The sequence below is a fragment of the Euprymna scolopes genome, chromosome 21 (genome assembly GCF_053919585.1).
Source record: "Euprymna scolopes isolate OS-2025 chromosome 21, ASM5391958v1, whole genome shotgun sequence".
NCBI lineage: Eukaryota > Metazoa > Mollusca > Cephalopoda > Sepiida > Sepiolidae > Euprymna > Euprymna scolopes.
The window spans coordinates 52,844,460-52,862,399 of NC_136502.1; the positions used below are offsets into that span (position 1 = coordinate 52,844,460).

The 17,940-nt window shown below is 32.2% G+C and overlaps 1 protein-coding gene and 1 pseudogene across 1 annotated transcript; one reads left to right on the top strand and one right to left on the bottom strand.

Moving 5' to 3' along the window:
* Positions 1–1,055: 1,055 nt before the first annotated feature.
* LOC145242329 (uncharacterized) lies at positions 1,056–12,077 on the bottom strand. The gene is made up of 2 exons (XM_080105340.1): positions 11,939–12,077; positions 1,056–4,638 (listed from the first exon to the last, which is right to left on the bottom strand). Exon 2 carries the CDS (start codon positions 4,523–4,525, stop codon positions 3,536–3,538), a length of 990 nt encoding a protein of 329 aa, XP_079961466.1. The 5' UTR covers positions 4,526–4,638; positions 11,939–12,077; the 3' UTR covers positions 1,056–3,535.
* Positions 10,248–10,466, top strand: LOC145243283 (U2 spliceosomal RNA; annotated as a pseudogene).
* Positions 12,078–17,940: the final 5,863 nt, after the last annotated feature.

Consider the following 17,940-nt stretch of genomic DNA (forward strand, 5'->3'; position numbering starts at 1 on the left):
AACTGCTGGAATATGGCAAAACGCTAAGCCAATGAAAATTGCTTAAATAAACGACAATATAAATGCATTGGAAATTAGAAAAATAATCAGAAAAATATACATGTGGTTCCACGAAATAGAAATTATATAACATTAAAGGCAAGAGTGTGCTATAGTTTTAGAACACATCATGACTAATTGGAAAAAATTCCTTAGCAATCCCCAGCAGATCAATGGCAAACCCAGAATCCCTCCCATAACACACTTCCAAGAAGCATATTCTTCTGAGGACCATGGTCATATTCGACTATTGGAACTTTTAGCCTATTCTTTAATCTTCACAAAAAGTAAACAGAGTATAAAAAACATTTTTTACAAAAAAATATTTTTTATGAAGTCCATACCAAATTTAAAAGCTCAAAATAGAAACATTTCTTGAAAATATAAAAAAATATATAAAATAAACATTTATGAAAAACAAAAAAATTAAAAAAAATTCTTATAAAAAAACAATAAAGAATGTTTACATTTGTTGCTTTATATTATTTTACGAAAAAAAGATTTATTCATGAAACTTACCATAGGCTGATTTTTAAAATTTTTGTTGTACTACCATTTTTCTTTATTGAAATTACTATATGGTACATTTTTCGTTCACAATGTTTTTTCTTCTAGTTTTTAAAATTTTGATCAATAATTGGCATATTCTAGTGGTTGCCATAAGCTGTCGAACTATGCCGAGATAACATCACGGAAAAACTAGTCATTCACTGCATGAGTATCTTTATAATGTATCAGTGTTTAATCTTAACTTTGGTAATTAATTTCATATATTTTTAAATAAAAAGCAGAGAAAACATTCAGTGTTATCATGTGGCAGGGCAAACTATTGTTAATTTTATAACGGCAATAAATAATATTTGTTTTATAACGGCAATAAATAATATTTGTTTCTAAAATTGTCTAAAATTTAACTTGGAATAAAATTATTGTTATGTAATAATATATACATAACAATAATTTTATTTCAAGAAGTTAAATGTTTAACAAAATTCTATTATTGTTTCACATTGTATTCTCCATTTGTGGAGCCACATACACATGCTTGCTAAAATCAGAACATAACTCATCTCAGGTAAACAGCAGTTCGTATCCAAAATTCAATCTATTAAAATAAATAAAGACAGAAAATATCTATGATGTATGCATTCATCATGGAGCAAAAATGTTATATTAAAAAAATCATGTAAATTAATCAAGTAGTTTTTTTTATATATAGAAAGTTGTTTTCATAAGTTTTAGCGATTGATAGTATATCATAGATATTACAAGGCTAATTTAAAAATCTCTGTAATTTAAATTCAGCTGTTTGCCTTTATTTATTAAATATAACAGAACAAAACACGCTGTTCACACTTCCTCATAAAATGTGATTTTCTTAGTTAAAATAACTACTTGATCGATTTATGTAAGTTTTGGAATATGACATTTTTATTCCATGATGTACATCATAAAGATTTTTTGTATCATTGTTTTTTTACAGAGTGGAAGAATAAATTTATCGCCTAAAGAAAACAAGACTACAGCTTTATTTTAAAACTTTTATTGAAAAATCAATTCAGGTAAATTGATTATATAGTAGAGCTGACATCTATTCAATGTAGATGTCTTCAGCCTCAATCACTGTCTCAATACGGGTCCAGAACTGGGAACATGCTTTTTCCACAAGCACCATCGGGAGCTTGGTGAATACTACGTGGATGGTGGTGATCAGGCTTGCTTTAGTGCTGTGGGAAGTCATGTTTGTAATGTTCTCAATGTATGACCAAACAAAGTAGTTCAGCAGGTTAAGGTCGGGAAAGAAGGAGGCCATGAGAGAAAGGTACAAAATCGTAGCACTCCTTCTGAAGCTAAGACTGATGAACCGCCCCCCCCAAGTAATGACACTATCAAATCTCCAATACTAATGAATACTGCAACACTATCCCATTGATTACTGTACACAAAATAACCCTTATCCCCGAGTGGCTTCTGGGCCTTGATAAGTGGTGACCTTCATGTAAAAAAAAAATCTCTTTGGATTTGTGGGCTGGTGCCGAGTCCTGCTGCTACACCCAGGGTCTGCCAGCCTCCACCTTATTGCATCAGGGAACCATCACACTCTTCAGCACATACAGGTACACTTTGGTGTTGACTTTCAAGCCGACATCAAAGATGTGAGCTGGCATCCAGCTTTGTATTTTGAAGGTGCTGGCCATGGTCCTGCTGTCATAACTTGGATTGGTAGAGAGCATGAGTTGTACAGCGGCACATCTCTAATCTTGCTCGTTGAACAGTGTGTCACTTTCAGACATGATAGAAAGCTCCTATCGGTCTTAGGATTTATAGACAACTGGCCAATAGATTATCTGCAATAAAAAAAGAAAACCGGTTTTCATCAAACAGAAATGGAATCATGTTTTCTTTTTTATGGTGACAATTTTATTGTTCCACCCTGTAATAGGCTTGAATTCTGAACTCGTACTGAAACAAGTCCCATCGAGTAAGCATATAACATGTTCCTTATCAAGTGGTTAACAGGGTTTTTTACTGATGGCTAACATTATATTCATATAATAACACTCATAAAAAAAATTTTATATTAAGGATTATGTATGCATAATTTTCTTTGGTTTACAGTATAGTTGCATGTGGGGAATGGTTTCTTCTTTGTTTACCATTTATAATTGCATAAGTAAAGATATTCACTTTTTATTATGTTTTAGCTCCCACATGCAGATTTTCTTCAAATGAAACCAGCTTTTCTGAAAAGAGGAAGTTTCATAGGAATATCAAGTTCATAAGCCATCCCCAATCAGATGTATATTATGGTCAGGAAAGATTGACAACATTAGGTTTTTGCAGTTATTGCAGGGAGGTGTAGACGTCCTCCAACATACAGTGTCCGATATTCCCAAATTGTCATCCATCTAGTACTGGCCAGGTTCAACATTGCTTATCTTCAGTGACCTAATGGGAACTGATGTGTTAACGTGATTATGAGATTATAAGAGACACCTTAGACACTTGAGGATAATGTATAGTAGTTATTCAAGTTCTTTTCTGCCTAGTAGGCATTCAAGTTTTCACTGTTGTGTATTTTCATATGTTTATAAAGAAATATATCTGCATTTTATTATGGTTTGGCTCCTACATGCAGCATTTCCCCAGATGAAACTGGCTTTCATGCAAACAGGAATTTCCATGGGAACATCAAGTTCACAAGCCATCCCCAGTCATGGGTATATTCTGGTCAGAGAAAATGACAACGTTAGATTTTTGCAGTTATTTCAGGGAAGTGTGGACGTCCTTCTACATACAGCGCTTGGTATTCCTAAATGGTCATCTATCTGGTCCTGACCAGGCTCAATATTGCTTAACTTCAGTGATCTGACCAGAACTGGTGTGTCAACATGATTATGAGATTACAAGAGAGACCTTAGGTACTTGAGGACAATGTTTAGTAGTCATTCAAGATCTTTGCTGTCTAGTAGTTATTCAAGTTCTTTTCTTTCTATCAGGCATTCAAGTTTTCTCTGTTGTGTATTTTCATGTGTTTTTTTAAATGTGCATTTTGTGAAAATGCTGAACCGCACGCTTCACAAGTAAACGGTTTCTCTCCCGTATGAATTCGCATGTGTGTCTTTAAATTCTGTTTCCATATGAACGATGAGCCACACACTTCGCAAATATATGATTTCTCGCCCATGTGAGTTTCCATGTGTGAGATCAAATTATTCTTCCCTGAAAACGATGCATCACACAATTCACACGAGTGAGGTTTCTCCCCCGTGTGTCTTTGCACGTGGACTTTCAAGTTAGATTTGCTTGTAAACGGCTTGTTACATATTTCGCACATGAAAGGCTGCATGCCGCTGTGCATTTGCCGGTGCCTTTTCAAAAGAACATCCTGGGCAAAGGCTAAGCCACAAACTTCACAAGAGTAAGGTTTTTCGACAGCATGCGTTTCAATATGTTTATGCAATTCGTATTTCTTTGTGAAGGATGAACCGCACTCTTTACACGAGTGATATGTGTGTGTATCCATATGTTTATTTAAATGATCTTTCCGTGTGAACGAATGACCACACACCTCACAGGAATAAGGTTTCTCACCAGTGTGGATCTGTACATGTCTCTCCAAGCCTGTTTTGTTAGCAAATGTTGAACCGCACACTTCACAAGAATAGGGTTTCTCTCCACTGTGCAGTTTTACATGCCGCGTTAGATTCGGTTTTGTTGTAAATGTTGAGCTGCACACTTCACATGTATATGGTTTTTCTCCAGTGTGCTTGCGTATATGCACCTGTAAATGTGATCTTGTCGTGAATGAAGAGTCACACACTTGACAGCTATAAGGTTTTTTCTCTCCAGAGTGGCCCGGTATTGGTCTCTCTAAATCTACGCATGTATGACATTGAATGTGTGATTCGAAATTACCTTTCCTCACAAATGATGAGCCACACACTTCACAGGAATATGGTTTCTCTCCAGTGTGTTTCCGCATATTTAGTCTAAGGTGGATTTACTTCTCAAAATTGCATTATCATCATTTACAAATGGAAACCTAATGGAATTACGTATCCTCAATCTTGTACATATTTTCTCCAGTATTGTTATCTGCAAATAAATATAAAAATTACATTTAATAATTCATATATTTATCTCTTTTATCATACAGTTAGATAGGACTATATGTCCAACATTCATTCCCAAACTAATTAACCGATCAGAATATTTTTTGAATACAGATTTCATAATGTTAGCTATATTTAGCTTTAGTTTTATGTAAAGGGCATAAAAAGAGGTGAAAGCTTTCTTTGCAAAAATTCTGTCACCTCTGATTTTTGTGAAATTGTAACAAGATATTAGATATCAATTGGTAAATATATTCCTTACATTTCATTTTCTTTGGAGTATTTCAAATTGATACAATTGGCATAATATGAACACAACTTCCCATTTGAAAATAGAAATCGATCAGATTTGGATTGAATTTGATCCATATGAATTATGTACTAATTAATCAAGATCTGCTGAATTTCAAATTTTCTTAAGGCCCTTTAAGCCTAAACCATAACTTTTAGAGATTTTCCAGAATCAAAATTATGAACTGATTTTGATCAAAACTGGAATAAGGACAGAAGATTTAGTAGCATTATATCTTGATTTTAATCTTTGTGACATAAAAGTGGTGCAAAATTATGCGGTTTGAATAATCAATTTTACCCGTCATTGGACAATTATTCTTATATTTTTTTCAATTGATATAAAAATTTGATATAAGTTTAAATAATAGAGTCAGTCAGACTTTAAAAGCCAAACCTAAATAAAACAAATATTTTTTGGCTTTTTGCTCTTGTTCACTCAAAAATACAATGTTGCAATGTTATACTTCTGTATCTGTTTTACAAGTACTTTAATGAGATGTGCTCCAATACAAACTTGTAGCACTTGTACCCCTTCAAGATATATACAACCCCCACAAATTTGCTTAGCATAAAATCCCATTCCTTCATTGTTGAGGTCCCTAGATATTAGAAAGTTTTCTACTCTAATAGTCTCTCAGACTACAAGATGTTGAAATTTCTTCTCTACTTCCTTGTCTGTACATGCAAAAGTTTAACTGTAATGTGAACATTTCCTTACATAGTCCCCTGTAGATATAGTCCCACATAATATCATCTTACATCCCAGTGATAATACGCCTTGTTTGAGTGAACAAACATAAAAAGGTCTACATATTTTTCAACCACAAATCTTTTGTACATGTGACATAACACAGAACATGTTTTCTTTTTTGAAAAAAAAAAAATAAAGGTCAAAGGTTAAGAGCAAAGTGACCTTTATATTACCTGCAAGATAAAACAAATATATATATGATACATTCTAAATCCATCCCAGTAATTGAAATTATAAATAAGATTTTTGTGTGCCAAAACACACATATCCTTGCATGTTTATGCATACAATGATTATCCAATAGTAAAACAAGTTGAAATCAAGATGAATTTTTAAACCTGGAGAATCATGGCCGCCTATGTGCATGTGTGCGTGTGTGTGAAGAGAGTAGCATAACAACAACTAAAAGCAATTTGGATGCTGACATACTAGTGATAAGTAGTAAAAACATGTTCAAAATAATATTAAAAATGTTTAGTGAAATTAAAATCTTGTTAAACACAAAACAATCAAATTTTCAGATTTTTTCGCTTCCAACTTAAGACCATTTACTCTCTGATCAACAAATCCTGTTTATTTCAATTGTTTCCATAATTTTCTTGAATAACTTAAATCAGTTTCAGCCTAAGAAAGTCAAAGTAAAGAGAAAGACATCAAGTTCCCATGACAAAAGTCATTTAACTGTCCATATTCAGAATAAAGGAACAATAACTTTATGTAATTGTAACATTATTCACAATTTCATATCTTTTTCACATTAATAGATTTCTCAACTTAAAACAAGAAATTTATTTTCCTTTTTTATTTCCAAAAATTAATTCCTGAAATTCTCGATAATTTTTTGAAGAAAAAATAAAGTGCAGGTATTTGAGGAGGTCAGTAGCCTGTGGTTAAAAATCTGAAATCCAAATGGATTTTAAGGTTATAGCTTTCCTGTGTGTCTGTGTGAGATAGAGAGAGAGAGAGAGAAAGAGAGAGAGAGAAAAAAAGAGAGAGAGAGAGGCAGTGAAAAAATAAAACAACTAAAAACAAATTGTCACTTGAATAATGTGCTAGTGATCAATAGTACTAATATTTAAAATAAATCGAAAAAAAATTTAGTTACTTAATGAAATATCAATTTTGATAAAAAAATTGTTTTTAATCATTTACTTAGTGAAATATCAATTTTTTAAAAAATCTACAAAAAAAAATTAATTTACTTAGTTAAATATCAATTTTGTTAAAAAAATCTACAAAAAAAATTAATTTACTTAGTTAAATATCAATTTTGTTAAAAAAATCTACAAAAAAAAATTAATTTACTTAGTTAAATATCAATTTTTTAAAAAATCTACAAAAAAAAATTAATTTACTTAGTTAAATATCAATTTTGTTAAAAAAAATCTACAAAAAAAAATTAATTTACTTAGTTAAATATCAATTTTTTAAAAAATCTACAAAAAAAAATTAATTTACTTAGTTAAATATCAATTTTGTTAAAAAATCTACAAAAAAATTAATTTACATAGTTAAATATCAATTTTGGTAAAAATAAATAACAGAAAAATTTATAAATAAGTTAATTATCAGGTTAGTTTTTCAAATTACTTTTCGTTTGCTTTCAACGAAATTTATTCTTTTATTTTGTGATCAATAATTAGAAAATCAAAATTTAGAAAATGTTACTAAGTGTGCGTGTGAGGTGTAGGAAACAGAAAGAAAATTGTTAGCAAAAAAGCCGTCTAACTCTCATGACTCCTTCATGAATTGTTTAAAGTCTTAGCCTTTCTGAAAAATTAACATCCTCAGTGAAAACTATCATAAAAAGGAAAGGTAAGATGAAGAAAGACAGATAAAGAAAGAGAGAAGACCATGAAAGACAAATTACCTCCAGCCAAATATCAACAAAAAAATTAATTAATAAAATAAATAATCTACTGTTAACTATTCTGCCCTTCCCCGAATGGATTGCTAACTATTCTGTATTTTCAACTAACGATTTCTAAGTTTAAATTCGGCAAATCCTGTCAAAGTATGCTACTCCAAATTCAACACATTACTAAGATCACTACTTTAAATTATCCCAGTTTCTGAAAATCAGACTTTTGATTAAAACTAGCAACATCACATTTGTATATGAGGTGACGAGAAATCTTACTACTTCATGAAATCGCCAGCATATAATTAATAGTAAACTTTAATCTTTTTTTTTTGTTTTGTCTGCCATTGGACACTACATGTTGCACAAAATTAGAGATTTGTACCTAATTTTATCATATTTAATCACAGGTTCTAGTAATTCGGTGGAAATCAGATTTTTATTATGAAAAAAAAACGGCTTTTGACCTAAAAAAGCAAAAACTTACATCCATACAATGATTTACACATAAAATGTCCACTTTTTATGGATGGAAAATAAAAAAGCGAAATTCTGCTAAGAAGAGAACACAAATATTTAATTTTATCTTCACCAGTTTTATCCTTGAAAATTCATATTTTTATTAAAGGTCAAAAATTCATGAATTATGAACCACTGAGCTTTTATACTTAAGACTGACACCATTCAGAATGAAGATCTTGTCACAAATTTTAAAAAAGCACAAGTAATCGAATTTTAAAAATTTATTGACTTGATATGGAATCATACTATTGTCAAACCAAACTTAAAACTAATGTTTTGTTTAAGGAATGCCCTTCCTTATCCCAAACACTGAACCTAAGTTTTGAATTGCAATATCCAAAAGTAAATAAAAATATACTTGTTCAAAAATAAAACATCTTTCATTGAATTCATCAATCTGAATTTTAAAAAAGCAAAATTTGAATTTTTAAAAAATTCAAATCAAATTCTGTGCATGTCACACTTTAGCAAATCGAAATTTGTTCATTTGACTTCGGCATTTGTACATGCATTTCTTTTCTCCCACACAAAAATGGTGCTTGTTGTCAAAAATTTTCTGATACCACTGTTAGAAAGTGATCAGAGTTGGGTGGGTTGTAAAACTTATGAAATGTTGCTAAGTCGCGACTCCAACTCTGTCAGGAGTCAAATAACACTTGTCTAAACTATACGGTGAACGAATGCACTTGAACTCTAGTAAAAGTTACAAGTAAATGTTACTTAGAAGTTTAACTGTTATCGGAACACTTTTTAACCTCCCGGAAAGAAGTGACACTTTTAAATAACTGGTAACAAATGACATATGCAAATCACATCCTTCCAGTAGGAAACTAGGTTACAGAAGTGACTAGGTTTCGCAAAGTCAAAGAAGAAGCCGACCCTCCTCCAATCATCACCCATTTAAGTCATTTTAACTTATTTTTCTCACATTGTGCAGTATAATAGAAAATGTTAATGAAATTTTAAGAAGAAAAAAAAAACACACTATTACTAACTTTTGTGTCATGTCGAAATTGGTAAAAATTCTAAAAATTGCAAAAAAAAAAAAAAAAAAAAAATGATCGAGTAGAAGATTTGCTAGGACTATTTTTAGTAATGTTGACCTTTTCTTTACCTGCCCCTGTGACTAAAAATAGTTCGTCTCAAAGTTATGTTAAGAAGTTGGAGTTTATTTAAGAATGAAAACATGAAATACTATCTTAAGCAAATAAAACAAAACTTCTTCCATTTTTTTTTTAATTACTGCAATGCTTAGTTTTAATTATTTTATTCTGTATCTTCAAATTTTTTTTTTTTTACTGCTTATTTGGATAATAATTGCTGCTAAATATTTGAAAATAACAACAACAAAAATGAAGTAGAAAAATGTTTTTGCAATATAAAAGCAAAAAAATAAATAAATAAAATAAGAGTAATTCACCGTTTTGGGGCGTGTTGTGAAGAGAAGTTAATGGACGAAAAAGTTTGATAAAAGCAGTTTTTGGTCCTATTGTAAAAAAAATATAAGTGGTGTGCTTATGTTGGGTGAGTCCATCCGTCAGGGGATAAAGTAACCATCATGGAAGCATAGAAAATGGTATTATTGTCAAGTGGGTGGGAGGTGATTTAAACCCTATAAAAGAGGTTCTTCCATTTCCTCCCCAGTAGAATTTCAGTTATCATGGCGACTAGACCAGACTGATTTGCTCCAGATAGCATTTTTCATATTGTTACTAGACTCGGTTGGGGGGGTTGCTAAAAGAGTTTTGCAACCCTGACGTTTGCCAACTCGCCTGGGAGTGTCGCCCTTTGGTCCATTTTTTTCTCCGGCACTATAAACTAACTGTACTGAGGCGCCCCTATTACTACAAAGAATCAAATTTGTTTTCAAATTATAAAAAAGAAAAAAAAAACAAATAAAGCTGTTTCATTTCAGTTCGCTGAAAAAAAAAATGGGGGGGGAATAAGAAAGCTATGTTTCGTTTCATATTTTCATTTCTGGTTCGATGTTTTCCTATTTTAATTCAACTTCGAGACAAACTATTTCGTTGGGCTGAACCCCCCCCCCCCTGGTAAAGAACTAGTCAACATTACCCTATTCTTTCTTTTTTTTTTTTTTTTTTTTTTTTTTCAAAAAATATATCGATATTAGCGGTCTGCCATTTTCTATTTTGAAATGGCGGATTACAATTCTTGGCCTTTTGGTCAAGATCAAAGTGTAGTATCTGTTCTTCAGATGCTGCACTTCATTTTCTTGTTCTCTTTCGGTGGAGGAGAAATCCTTCACGACTGAGACAATTTTTATTTTTGTACCTTTTCTCCACGTTAAAAAACGATCCTGGTGTCTAACTCTGTCCCGTGGGGAGGCATAGTAAATAGGTACAATTATTTTATCAAAAGCATAGACTACAATTACCTCCCCTGGATTTAAGAATCTTCAATATTATCAAATACAATCACACTATTATTCGAAAATTTTAATTTTTACTTATTATTATCTACTTGATTATTTTTCGCAAGTGCGTGTATGTGTGTGTGTGCAGTATGACAGGATTTTGGGTAATAAATAAATATTTTTATTAAAAATAAATAAATATTATTTATTTATTGCCTGAGATCCTATCATACTGCACAAGTATGTGTGTGTGTACTTGTGAAGTAGTACTTACTTCACTGAAGTACACACACAAATACACCAAACGAACCGAGAGCAGTTAGCCGAACAAAATTATCAATTAAAAAATCTGCAAAAATCAGCGGGGGGGGGGGGGTAATATTTGCACAAATTTGCCCTATCTTGCTGGCGAAAAACAGACACCACCAGTCGATAAATTATAGCATCATTTTTCGGAGCTAAGCGAAAAAGTTGTCAAAAAACAAATATATAACAAATAAATGTTATCAAAGGCAAGATAAGTTACTTTTCTACCTAACTGGATATATTTTTCGTGTTTTTATTCAATGTAACATGCTTATTAAGGTCGAAAATCATACAGTGTTTACCGATGTATTGGAAAATTCAAAATGGCGCCGACACTCTCTTTAACACGGTAAGTTCAGGAAAAGATGTTATAAATAATAAACTAGACAAAATACTGTTAGAAATTCGCTCATTAAATGTTACCGTGACATAAGTTGACATATATTCGGTGTTTTTTTTTAATAGTATTTTGTCTAGTTTATTATTTATAACACCTTTTCCCAAACTTACCACGTTAAAGAGAGTGTCGGGCGCCATTTTGAATTTTCCAATACTTCGGTAAACACTGCATGGTTTGCGAGCTGAATAAACATGTTACATTGAATAAAAACAAAAAAAAATGTATCCAGTTAGGTAGAAAAGTAACTTATCTTGCCTTTGATAATATTTATTTGTTATATATTTGTTTTTTGACAACTTTTTCGAATCTATGTGTACTGTAATACAAACCCGAAATATATATATATATATATATATATATATATATATATATATATATATATATATATATATATATTATAAATATATATATACATATTATAATTCGATTTAACCCGTTGTCTATAATTAAGAAGTAACAAATAAAATTGGAATTAAGTTGATTTTTTGGCACTCATTTTTAAAAAATAGTATTTTCAAATTAAATTCAAGTTTTACGATACCATTCTTTTATTAAATTGTTCACTGAAAATAAATAGTTAGAAAATAACCTCCCTCCGAATATTAAGAATGACTTTCTAAATAATAACGTTATTATTTCAGTACGGTAACAAAAGTGCACAATTGCTGGTTTTTTTTCTGATTGCAAAAAGTACAAGAACAGACTTTTTAAAACTCTTAGAATTAAGTTGTAAAATGAGCGCGATATAAACAATTTCCGAAGTGATTAGACTTACCTTTATTTATTTAATTCGTCTTGATTGTTGTTTTGAGCAAATTAAGAATTTAATAAGATAATCAAATGTTAATTAAAGTAAATAATTTTAAAGTAAACAATTTTAAAGTAAAATTTGGTTATCACTAGTAATATTAATATAAGAGTGAACAAGGGAGATAACTTCATATTAAGTCAACAAGGGAGATAATTCATTATAAATTATCCAAAGAAAGTTTGATAAACAGTAAATTCTCTCATTAATAATAAGCTTTTCTTAAAAAATAAAAACGCCTCCACAAAATATATTTCACATTTAAAAGTAAAAATGTCAAAAATATAATTCTGCAACGGTTCCTCTTATATCAAAGATTGGGTGTGTAATACTTTACACATAAATTCGAAAAAGTTGTCAAAAAAAACCAAAACAAATATATAACAAATAAATGGCGGGACCGGGACACTCTCTGGTAAACACGGTAAGTTTGGGAAAATGAGTTAAAACTAAAAAGGCTGACATATATGCGGTGTGTTTTTAACAGTATTTTGTGTATTTTTTAGTTTTAATTCATTTTCCAAAACTTAGCGTGTTCATTAGAGAGTGTCCCGCCATTTGCAATTTTCCAATGCATCGGTAAACACTGTATGTTTTTCGAGCTGTATAAACATGTTACATTAAATAAAAACACTAAAATAAATTGTCCAGTTAGATAGAAAATTACCTTATTTTGCCTTTGATCACATTTATTTGTTATATATTTGTTTTTGTGATAACTTTTTCGAATCTATGTGTTTAGTAATACAAACCCCAAAGATTATTATTTTTTAATCTATATGTTGTACGTATCCGTGACAGAACAAAAACATATTCCAAACATCATAAAAATTGATCAGGTAGTTTTATTTTTAATTAAAGAAACCAAATATTACAAGAAGGCACAAATGAACTTTTCTCAAACCATCTTGAAGAAACAATAGTAGATAATTCTACAATAATCAAAACGCCAGATCAGCCTTATATTTGCCTACGATTAAAATCATTTAAAAAGGATTTTCTTTATAAAAATAAAACTACTAAATCACTGTACGTCAATTTTGGAATATGAGATTTCCTTTCTGTCATGGGTATCTACATCATAAATATTTTTCTGTATTTTTTTGTAGATAGGTTTAATCTAAATTAATAAAAAGTAAACTAGAAAGTATCTGAAGTGATAGTTGTTTATATGTTTAGAAATCAGAGCTAAATGATAAAATGAGCGTGATAAAAATTTATTCAGGAAAGCTCGTTAGGCCAATCTAAGGCGAATAGTATCTGCCATACTATAACAATCCCTTGTTTAGTTGTATGAGTATATTTGTTGTCTGCTTTGTCTTTGATTTACAGCGTGTGCTGGTGTTTTGATCTTTGGGATAAGATCAGTCTTTGTACTGCAAGGGTGTTCATATAGCTTTGCTCGATTTACTTTGAAGTGGGCCATGTTTGTTTTCGTATTGTGTAGTTCTAGTAATGTTGGGTCTGGTGATTTCACTTCCAACATCAGTCTCCTTTGGTCTTATTGTGTCCTATATGGAGTCAGATTCAGGGAACCGGCTTTGTAACTGGAATTGGTATGATGTACAAATGGATGCGATCGCAACAGAGTCTAGTTCCATTGGGCAACTCTACTATGTAGTTTCTAGGTTCATTATTATTGGTGATAGTTCCAAGGTGCTATGTGTTGTCAAGTTGCTGATCTTTCATGTAACTGTTTGTGATGTTTTTGCTTTTCTGGTTCTGATGGATTGGGTAAGGTGGTTGGTATAGTTCTTCCAAAAAGTATTTCAGCTGATGAAGGTATATCATTGACGATTGGGTACATTGAATACCTGTCAATGGTGAGCAGTAATTGCTGCCCATCAGTCTCATATAGGTCTGATGGAATGAACTTTGAAGGCTGAGATGAAATGTCATGTGGGTGCTGTGGTTCATGCCTGCACACACTTTGATGCTCCTGATAAAGTGTGCATGACTTGCATATCCTTTCAATATCTTTGTTGATATTTATCTATCTCTCACAAGTTGTCATGTTTTATCTATGCCTTGATAAGTTTGGTGGAGCTGGTATAGGATGTTTTCTCTCATGGAGTTTGGGATGAGTACTTGTTTACCTTTGAAGAGGATTCCAGATTCGATGGTAAGCTCATCGTAGAAATACCAATATGATTGAATTTCAGCAGGTAATTCATGGATATTATCTGGCCATCCCTGGTATATCATCTCCTTAATGAGATTCATCATTGGGCCCTTAGCTATTCCGTTTTGGAGCATTTTCTGCTTTTCAAGTAATAAGTTAATGGCTTAGGTGATCTGATCCTCATTGAGTTCAGTGTTTATGCTATCAAATCTAGCTCAATTGGTTTGTTGTTTTCAGGATTAGACAATCGAATTAGGGTGTTGGCAAGGGTCATTTTGCTATGCGGTCTGTATATTATTCAGTATATATAGCCCTGGATCTTAAATAGCATTCACTGTAGTCAGTATGGTTCTAAATGCAATGGTTTAGCCCATATTGTAACCAGTGGTTTATGGTCTGTGGTGATGGAAAAAGCTTTCCCATAAAGGTCAAAGTTGTATTGTTTAATACCACACACAATTGCAAATACCGTTCTTTTGATGTTATTGTAGCTGGTTAGTGTATCAGTTAATGTTTTGGATCCAAATGCAATTGGTTTTCCATCTTGGATCAGTCCTTTTTTCAGGACATTCACCTCTAGTAATGTGGGTTTAGTATGATCGTAGGATGAAAAGCATGTATCATTTGTAATCATTTTTTGGACCTAGTCATAGCATTTTCATGTTCAGGGTTCCAAATCCATGGTGATTATGATATAAGCACACTGTGCAGTTAATCAGAATCAGGAACTGGAAAAATCAGAACTTTTTTTTGGGGGGGGGGTATCGGAATTGGAAAAAAATTTGCCTATTTTCCAAGGCTAAAAAATGATTCTTTTAATTGTTTTTTTTTATTTGATTTTATTTAAAACAAAATCTTCAACTGCTGGTAGTAATGATAAAATAATGAATATTTATTGATTTTAAACTAACAGTAAAACTAAAATCTACAGAACATCCTCCCACAAGTGAGAAAATATTTGTACATTAAGCATGTGTTTTTACAGTAAACAGGATTAAATAACAACTTTATTGCTAAATTTTTATAGATTTATAAAGAATCGGAATCAGTAATTGTATCGGACTCAGGAAAAATATTGGAATCGTCCCATCACTAGTTATTATGTTTACATCTATTAAAAAAATATGTGTAAGAGCATCATATCGGTAAACTGATCCAAAGTTTGAATAAAAGTCTTTTGAATTTTTTAGCTTCATTCGAATTGTCTGTGAGCATATCTGCTGTAGGGCAATAAACGATCTCTATGTTAGCATTGTTTTGGGTGTCTCTGATGAAATGATATTTGTTTGCACCTTTGCCGGTATACAAAGTCCCTGGAAAGCTCAATAGCACTTTAGATTGCCCTCAAATATTTTAATAGGGGGTGTTTTCAATGTGGGTCTATTTCATTGAGTAACTGTGTGAGGTACATGACTTCATGAATAGTTTTTGCTATCATCATGTATTCAGCTTTGCACATGGATAACGCAACATGGATTGTCGTTTGGATTTCCACGAAAAATCTAGGCCATTTTTGGTTGAACTGAAAAGTATCCAGACATAATGTATATGTTGCATTGATCGAATGCACCATCAGCATCATTAGCATCATTGTACACAATTAGCTGGAGTCAATCGTTGGTTTTTGCATAAATGATGAAGCACAGTACCCTTTATGTACCTCAGTACATGCTTGACTGTCGTCCAGTGTTGTTTATGTGGTTTAAATAAATGTTGTGATAGCTTTCCGACAATACAACTTAGATCCGTCGAGTACAGATCGTCAAGTAAATAAAACTACTGACATTCTTCAACTTGCATTTTAGGTGAATACTGCATTTGCATGAAAGATTGCTGAAAGGTTCTGCATCGTTCTTTAGTACGAGTGATGGTCTCACTAAAATTTCCAAATTCTATCAAACTGCTTAGATTATTGTGACATAATTTGGCTGATAGAAGAGAGATAGATGCATTTAAACACTTTTTAAAAATGTCTACGTGTATGGTTATAAGCTTCAGTTTTTTTGCATATTGGAAGCCCTATGACTGTAAGTCCTGATATTTCTACAATATAAAATGTTATATTTGTCCATTCTGAGTTAGGTGAGTTGCGCATGAGGGCAGGGTCGCAGAACAGAGAAGGTTTTTAATGATGTTCTATACATCCGTTGGAAAATTCTCAGTGATAGTTTGTTACCTCAGAATCGATTTTTATGTGGCGTGTGTGGTGTGTTCTGCATTGCAGATTGATATTCAGAGTAGTGTAGGCTAGACTCCCTGGATATACTATCCATGAATTTAGCACTGATAGTCATGAAGTCATCACTTTCAGTATTGATATGGTCAATGTTTTCCTTTTGTCTCCTGCGTTCAGTTCTCCTTCATGATTGGTGCCAGGGATTGTGAAACTTGCTCTTGTGCCTGTTTTTTTTTTTTCTGTGTTACCTTGATTAAATAACTTCGCTGGTCTGACTTGTCAACCAATTTGACAAAACCTTTAGACAATATTAGCTCAACAACCTTGGCAAATTATAATCTTCTTTTAATGCCTGCATGGTCACTCTGACTTTTATTTAATTGAATTATTATAGAATCAATTCTCCTCCTTTCCTGTGCAAATCCAACCACGTCTGCAGAACTTTACTGATGCTGTAAACTTCACTTTGCAAAAGTTTTGATCACTTCAATTGTCAATGCATATTCCTCTTCCAGAGACAATAGTTTTTCTAAGTGTCTGTCTCGTTAGCATTTCACCAGCAACTTTCGTGTTTAGGCACACTTTTCCTGTTAGGATGTTTGTCACTCATCGGTGCATGCATGCTAAATCGATTATTGCATAAAATACTGCCAGATTAACGCCTACTGCATCAAGTTTAGAAAAATAATGTACCTAGCATCATTGGTCAGATGCAACCAAGAGGCATCTTCTACAATGCTTCCATTCACTTCTAACGCCACTCCCATAGCCATGGAACTTGCGTTCATCTTATTGCAATTCACACCTCAGTCTCTGCTGACAGGATCTAACTCACATACTCTTTCAGTTGTTTCCAATAACATATGACAATAAAAAGATATCCTTGATCTCACCGTTTCATTCTTTAGTTAGCAGGTGGAAGTTCTGCATCCAAATCCAGATGTAGTGGCTGATACATAGCACTCTTTGTCATCTGTCATCATGGCTCTTATCCAAATCAGAAGTTGTTCTATACTCACCATGTCCATTCTAGATGCTGCCTGACATATAGCAAAGCTAACATGAATGCACATGCCATCCATGAATTGGAAAGTCGTTCTCCAACCAGCTAAGTCAAGCAGTGCATTTCAGCAAGAAATTTGTCTACGATTTCTTCTAAGCGAAGATGCCTCATCACATATTGGTCAAATGCAGTGAATCTATTCATTGCAGCCATTTTATTTGTTTTGTGCTTATCCGGTCTTCTTTCACTCAGCTGTCTGTACAAGGCAAGAGCGCTGTCTCGTAGCCGTAATGGTAGAACACGCTCAATTTTGTCTATGGTACAGAGATCACAGACCAGGCATGTCAGTTGTGGCATTACTGAATTCATGAGAGCTTTGATATCTGAAGTATATAGACTGGAATAGGTTGTGATGAAAAATAGGGGATTTGGAAATATATCAGAGAAGCATTTTCCCTCTGATAATGATAATTAAATCTGATAAGGGGAATTGAAAGAAAATAATCGCCTCACTCAAACTTAATCCTGCTCGCTTGGCATTTCTCTCCTTTTTATTCTCTCTTTCTCTTTATGCTACCGTTCACAACACAAAATTCAGAAAATCGAATGCAAAGACCAAATGTGACAAGTTTCATTATTTGTTGAAAAAGATTAGGAATTAGCAGACA